The 6,736-nt window shown below is 34.1% G+C and overlaps 1 protein-coding gene across 1 annotated transcript in view; it reads left to right on the forward strand.

Annotated features, from left to right (window-relative positions):
- Window positions 1–6,311, forward strand: part of LOC107568277 (extracellular calcium-sensing receptor-like) — a 15,498-nt gene extending 9,187 nt beyond the window's left edge. Inside the window, exons 4-7 of the mRNA XM_016254211.1 lie at window positions 2,401–2,955; window positions 3,160–3,381; window positions 3,767–3,890; window positions 5,398–6,311. Coding sequence (XP_016109697.1) covers window positions 2,401–2,955; window positions 3,160–3,381; window positions 3,767–3,890; window positions 5,398–6,311 — 1,815 coding nt within the window. The remainder of the gene's footprint in view (window positions 1–2,400; window positions 2,956–3,159; window positions 3,382–3,766; window positions 3,891–5,397) is intronic.
- Window positions 6,312–6,736: the final 425 nt, after the last annotated feature.

The raw sequence follows: 6,736 nt of genomic DNA on the forward strand, positions 1-6,736 counted from the left end.
ATAATAATAATAATAATAATAATAATAATAATAATAATAATAATAATAATAATAATAATAATAATAATAATAATAATAATAATAATAATAATAATAATAATAATAATAATAATAATAATAATAATAATAATAATAATAATAATAATAAATGTGTCGTCTCAATAATTTTTCTTTTTTCTTCTTCATTATAATATGAGGACAATTGTATCACCCTGACACTTTTACTTTATATTTCTATCAATCCATAAGCCATTCTCCATACAGTTTGTCCTGCGTAGGATATCAGAGATGCTTTAATTGATCCAGAGCCGGCGCCAGCACAGCACTGATAAGGGGGCGGCTGAGGTAATGAAAGGGGGCGATGACGTAGCACAAAGTAAAAAAATTAAAAACAATAATTGTGGCCCATTCACAAATTTGTCAGACCGTAAACAAACCTGCCCGCTAACGTTACTATTAGAATACTGGGTTCACACAGATAGTGTTTTGGTCACGAGGCAGGTCAGTGGAAGTTTTTAGAAGCTGCATTTCTTTGAACTTGAGCACCGTTTTTTAGAATAATGTATTATGCGCAACAAGCTGCTATAAAGACCTGAGACGAGCGCAGCATTCAAACACAAATTCAAAGACGTCTTTAGTGCAATACAATGGGAAAGAACCACGGTGGGTTCTGAGTGAATGACCCTACTAAAAAGTACTTAGCAAATACAGATGGCAGAGTAGCTATTGAATAAAACAAAATTGCATAGGCAACAAATTCGAAAATCTGACATCAGGAAATAGTAGGCTATGTCTTAGGCAGCAGATTTACCACAAATACAGACAAGTGATACCACCACAACCACCAGAAATACTTAATTGTGTCTGCTTTACAATGAAACACAAGCTTATTGCGACCGATTCCCTGACATAACACATTCAATGCGACCCATTTAACAGATGCATCATTTTAAGTTAGAACAACTTGAACAGCAACAATCAATAACAATACAGCGAAATAATCAACTAACTACGACCATCTAGCCCTCTATTAAACATTAAATAATTATTTCATCATACCTTTAGCTTACTCAGTAGTGCTGCATTCTTAGTTGAACCGTTTGCGCGGAAAGTTTGTGTCAGATGTAACAATTAAAATGGACTTTGTTAAACGGACTGTCCTAAGTTGTTGCTATAGTAACATCATATTAATACTAGAAAGCCTATGCATTTTGGTTTATTTAAATAAACCATTATATTTCATAAATAAAATCTATTTTCACACTCATCTTGAGGGATTAATTCAGGTGCCGGCCCTGAATTAATCCCTCCCAAAAATACATCAAAAATGAATGTAATAAGTATTAATCTATTAAAAAACACGAGGACAATTTGTAGTCTTAATTTTTTTTTCTTCTAAATTCTGAGAATGATGTCATTTTGCCCTTATCCCTACTCTTAAAGGGATAGTTCACTCAAAAAATTAAATTCAGTCAGTATTTACTCACCCTGTTGTTTATATAATGATAAATAATCAATGCTAATTGTTACACTGCTATTATATGGATAAGAAATTAAGTGTGATTCATAAAAGTACATAAGTGTTCTCTAGGCCTCAGCTCTAAACGATTCAAGAGTGATAGAGATGTCTCCTGTCCTAGTTTGGAGTACTATGATGACTGTGATATGTTGAAACCACACACTCTTAGACACTAAAAAAGTGTTTTAGACTTGCATAATAGGGAATTTAGACACACTTAATTCATAGTTAAACAAACAAGTGAAATCTAAATCTATTGATATGCTGATTTTCTATGAATGTATTGTAACTCTTTATTGTGTATATAATGTATATATTATATGACAGTGGTTCCCAATCCTGGTCCTGGAGAACCCCCAACACTGCATGTTTTTGATGTCTCTCTTATCTAAAACACACATTTGAGGTCTTTGAGACTTTACTTTGAGACAATAAACATAACATTTCTCAAGAGCAATTTTTGAAGGGGACACAAATAATGCAGCTAAAATTGTACTTGTAAGGATATGTATACACAGAGGAAAGCCTTACTACTATTAGTGTAGCAGGGAGACCGTGCCAAATTAGACAACTTAAAGCTGTTGTGGTTGCGCCGTGACATAGGCCGTGTCCGTTGTAGACATTACTATCCGTCACAGTGTTCATTTATCTGAAATAGAAATCTTTTGTCTTTTGTAATCTTCACTTTTGATCAATTCAAAGCATCCTTGCTAATACTAAATTTGCTAATAAAAACCAAATTTAATGTTTAAAACAAACATGCTTCCGTGACAATTTCCTTTGGGTTGACATGTCGCAGTGATTCAGACTACGGGAACAATGGCATGGCATCATTCTTGAAAGCTGCGGAGCAGGAGGGAATCTGTGTGGAATATTCTGAGGCCTACTACAGGACCCAGCCACGCAGCAAACTAAAAAGGGTTGCAGATGTCATTCATAGGTCAACGGCTCGTGTAATTGTTGCCTTCGTGGCAGCGGGTGATATGAGATTTCTGTTAGAAGAGCTGAGCCAGCAGCCTCCTCCCCCGATGCAGTGGATTGGCAGCGAGGCGTGGGTTACAGATCCACAAATGCTGCGGTTTAATTTGTGTATCGGTGCTGTGGGCTTTGCAATCCCACGGTCTGTTATCCCTGGTTTTCGTAACTTTTTACTTGACCTGTTTCCAGAACAAGCACTAAAATTTCCCCTGCTGACAGAATTCTGGGAAAGCTCATTCAGCTGTAGTCTAAAAAGGCAGACAGGTTCTTCTGCTGGTATGCCAGCTTGTGATGGCACAGAGGACCTGCGCGCTTTACAGAACCCGTACACTGACACGTCCCAGTTGCGGATCACTAACATGGTGTACAAAGCCACATATGCTATAGCTCATGCCCTCCATAGCATCATCTGTAATGAAAAGCATTGTGACAACAACATCAGAGTTGAACCCTGGCAGGTACACTTTCTCATCGTTGAACAGCTGAACTAATTTTATTTATTTTTTTTTTCCCACAATGCATTTACAAAAGATATTTGAAAATTCTTAATATAGTAGCTATTTCTTTTAGGCCTACTATAAAATATACAAACACTCACAGTATTTCAGTACTGATTATTTATCAAATTACACCAGTCTGTATTTGTCATGCCTATCATGCAGGTTTTTGATCAGCTGAAGCGAGTGAACTTTACCAAAAATAATTATCCTGTCTCATTTGATAAAAATGGAGACCCTGTGGCCACATATGAACTTGTGAATTGGCAGCTTCAGGGAGACGGTTCAGTTGATTTTGTGACAGTGGGTCAATATGATGCATCCAATACTAAAGGCCAAGAATTCAGTCTGAGCAGAGCTATCATTTGGTATGATGGCAGTGAAAAGGTATTTGTGTGTGTGTGTGTGTGTGTGTGTGTGTTTTTGTGACAAATGAGGACATACATTTGTATAATGACAAGGGTATGACATAGGTTTTACAAGGAGAAGGTGACTTTTCAGGACATTACCCCATGTCCCCACTTTTCAAAACGCATATAAATCACACAGAATGGAATGTATTGACAATCTGAAATAGCACAACGTTTCCTGTGAGGGGTAGATTTAGGGGTAGGGTTGGTGTAGGGCAATAGAATATATGTTCTGTACAGTAGAAAAACCATTACGCCTATGGGATGTCCCCACTTTTCACAAAAACAAACCTGTGTGTGTGTGTGTGTGCTATCTTGGTTCATTTCTGACTCTTGATGCTATGTCTGCCTGTTACCTGCAGGTGCCTGTGTCTGTGTGCAGTGAGAGCTGTGCTCCAGGTACTAGGAAGGCTGTGAAAAAAGGAAGACCTGTCTGCTGTTATGACTGCATTAACTGTGCAGATGGAGAGATCAGCAATGAGACAGGTACTTTGTCTGGACATTCTTGTGAATAAATCATATATGCTTGTTGATCAATTATATTTGACTATCTAAGATAAAGAAAAATATATTTTAAAAATGTTTTAATAATTTTGCTTAAAGTTCTTAGAAGTATTTGGTCACACTTTATTTATTACTCTCTTTGTCTCTTTGTTACAAAGTATGTATACAATTTAATACCGATTAAGATTAATTAACAACATTATTTAATGGAGAGTTCAACGTGTATAACATAGACATTGTAAAATAAAAGTATTACCAAATATTTTTATAGCAATGTTTTATACAGTTTCTAAGGGAAAATAATTAACACAACAATCACATTACCCTTACACCTTGAATATATGTGATTGTACACACCTTAATCATCATTGTCAAAAACCCAAAATATAATTTTCAAGGTAAAACATTTTTTTAACAAATATCATGAATTAATATATATATTATTAATTATTTATATTTATATATTTTTTTTAGCAGTTGCACATATGACATTATACAACCTGAACTTACATTGTCTTGTCATAAAAAGTCAAATTTTGTGACATTTTATATTGACCTTGACGCACAATCATGAGGGTCTGCAGGTGTGCTTTCTATTATATAACTTTATTTATTATTTATAATTTTCTTTCTTTCTTTCTTTCTTTCATCTTTTTTTTCACATATTAATAAGATTTGAAGCAGTTTGTTAAAAAATAATTATAATAATATTATTTTAATAGACTAGTATGTTTACACTTGATTAGTTTTTTTTCTTTGTTCTGATATCAGGAAAGTTTTTTTATTTTCATTCATGCCCCCATACCAAAATTTATTGATTTTATGTTTTCTGAGGTGCACTTACAGTGATTAGCAGCATGTTTGCATAAAAAAATAAAATAAAAAAAACTTTAAAAATGAATGGTTATTTTGTACACTGATTTAGTTCGAAACATAATGAACATATTTACCAGCCCATTTCATTAAATTAGTAATATTTGATAAATAGTGTTATTTTTAGTCCAGTGATTCTGCTGTAGTAATTATTTTGTCTGTTTCTATAATGCTTCAGTAGGCGGGCTAAAGATACAATAATTAAGAGAGACATTGATCTATGTCTATGCAGTCACTCTTGTGCTGTTGTATTAATCTCTATTATGTAATACAAACATACATGTAGAAAACGTGATTTTGAGTTTTGAGTTTCAATAAAAGCTGTTTTTTGGTAGTTTTGAGCTCTGAAACTTACATTATATTTTTAGAGTACGGTAACCTCTTAAATTATATTTAGCAATTCATGAACCCTTTAATATTTTTTTATTATTTTAAAAACATACACAAGTTGTTAAATTAAGTCACTGTATGTATGAATTGTATTTCATAAATATAGGATAAAAATTAGCATAATGGCATTGACCCTATTTCTGGGTTTGTCTTTTTAAAACAAAGTAGTCTGATAATCTGTATGATAACCTGTTTTATTCATGTTGTTGCTTTCTTCGTTTTGCAGATTCTTTATATTGTTACAGATGCCTGCCTGAGTATTGGCCCAATAATGAAAAAGACAACTGTCTTCCCAAACCAGTGGAGTTTCTCTCCTGGAATGAGATCCTTGGGATTATACTGGCTGCTTTCTCTGTTGCTGGCTCTTTAGTAGCTTTGAGCATAACTTTAGTGTTCTACAAAAACAGGGCCTCTCCGATAGTAAAAGCCAACAACTCAGAGCTGAGCTTCCTATTGCTCTTCTCATTGACTCTGTGTTTCCTCTGTTCACTTACTTTCATTGGTCGGCCCACTGAGTGGTCCTGTATGTTGCGTCACACAGCATTTGGGATCACTTTTGTCCTCTGTATCTCCTGTGTTCTGGGGAAAACAATAGTAGTGTTAATGGCTTTCAAAGCAACACTTCCAGGAAGTTATGTCATGAAATGGTTTGGTCCTCCTCAACAGAGACTCAGTGTTTTTGTTTTCACTCTAATACAGGTACTTATATGTGTGCTTTGGTTAACAATATCCCCACCATTTCCTTACAATAATATGCAACACTACAAGGAAAAGATTATTCTAGAATGCAGTTTAGGTTCAGGTTTTGGTTTCTGGTCTGTACTGGGTTATATTGGCCTCTTAGCTTTCCTTTGCTTTGTTTTAGCTTTTCTTGCCCGTAAGCTGCCTGATAACTTCAATGAGGCTAAATTCATCACATTCAGTATGCTCATATTCTGTGCTGTATGGATCACATTTGTTCCAGCGTATGTTAGCTCTCCAGGGAAATTTACGGTAGCCGTCGAGATATTTGCCATTTTAGCTTCAAGCTTTGGTCTTATTCTCTGTATTTTTGCTCCTAAGTGTTTTATTATTGTCTTTAGGCCAGGCCAGAATACCAAAAAACACTTAATGGGTAAAATACCAACAAAATCTCTCTAAAACACAACTCTCATTAGATATCACATGATTTTACTGTGTCAAGTCTCACACCACTGAAATTCAAGCTTTACATGTTTGTGCTATATGCACAAATAAGTACAAATATTGTGAACATTTTGATATGTTTACTGTTTAAAATTATGTATGCATTGATAGTCTTTTATAGTCACACTTATTCGCCCAATAGAATATATATATATCCAAGTGTTCATTCAGCATACTACGGAAGTTCTAAGCGGCCATGCATTATTTTTTTTCCCTTCTTGTTCATACCTTTAAGTTCAAGACTATAAAAATAAGAAAGTTTTTATTTAACATGGCTTTGTAATATATTAAAAAAACTTGTAATGTTGTACTAATTCAGTTTAATATTGTATTAAAATAACATGAAATATCAGATAATAAATTTATTCAGAAATTAATCA

This window comes from Sinocyclocheilus grahami, unplaced genomic scaffold, assembly GCF_001515645.1.
Source record: "Sinocyclocheilus grahami isolate Dianchi unplaced genomic scaffold, SAMN03320097.WGS_v1.1 scaffold1230.1, whole genome shotgun sequence".
In the NCBI taxonomy this organism is placed as follows: Eukaryota; Metazoa; Chordata; class Actinopteri; order Cypriniformes; family Cyprinidae; genus Sinocyclocheilus; species Sinocyclocheilus grahami.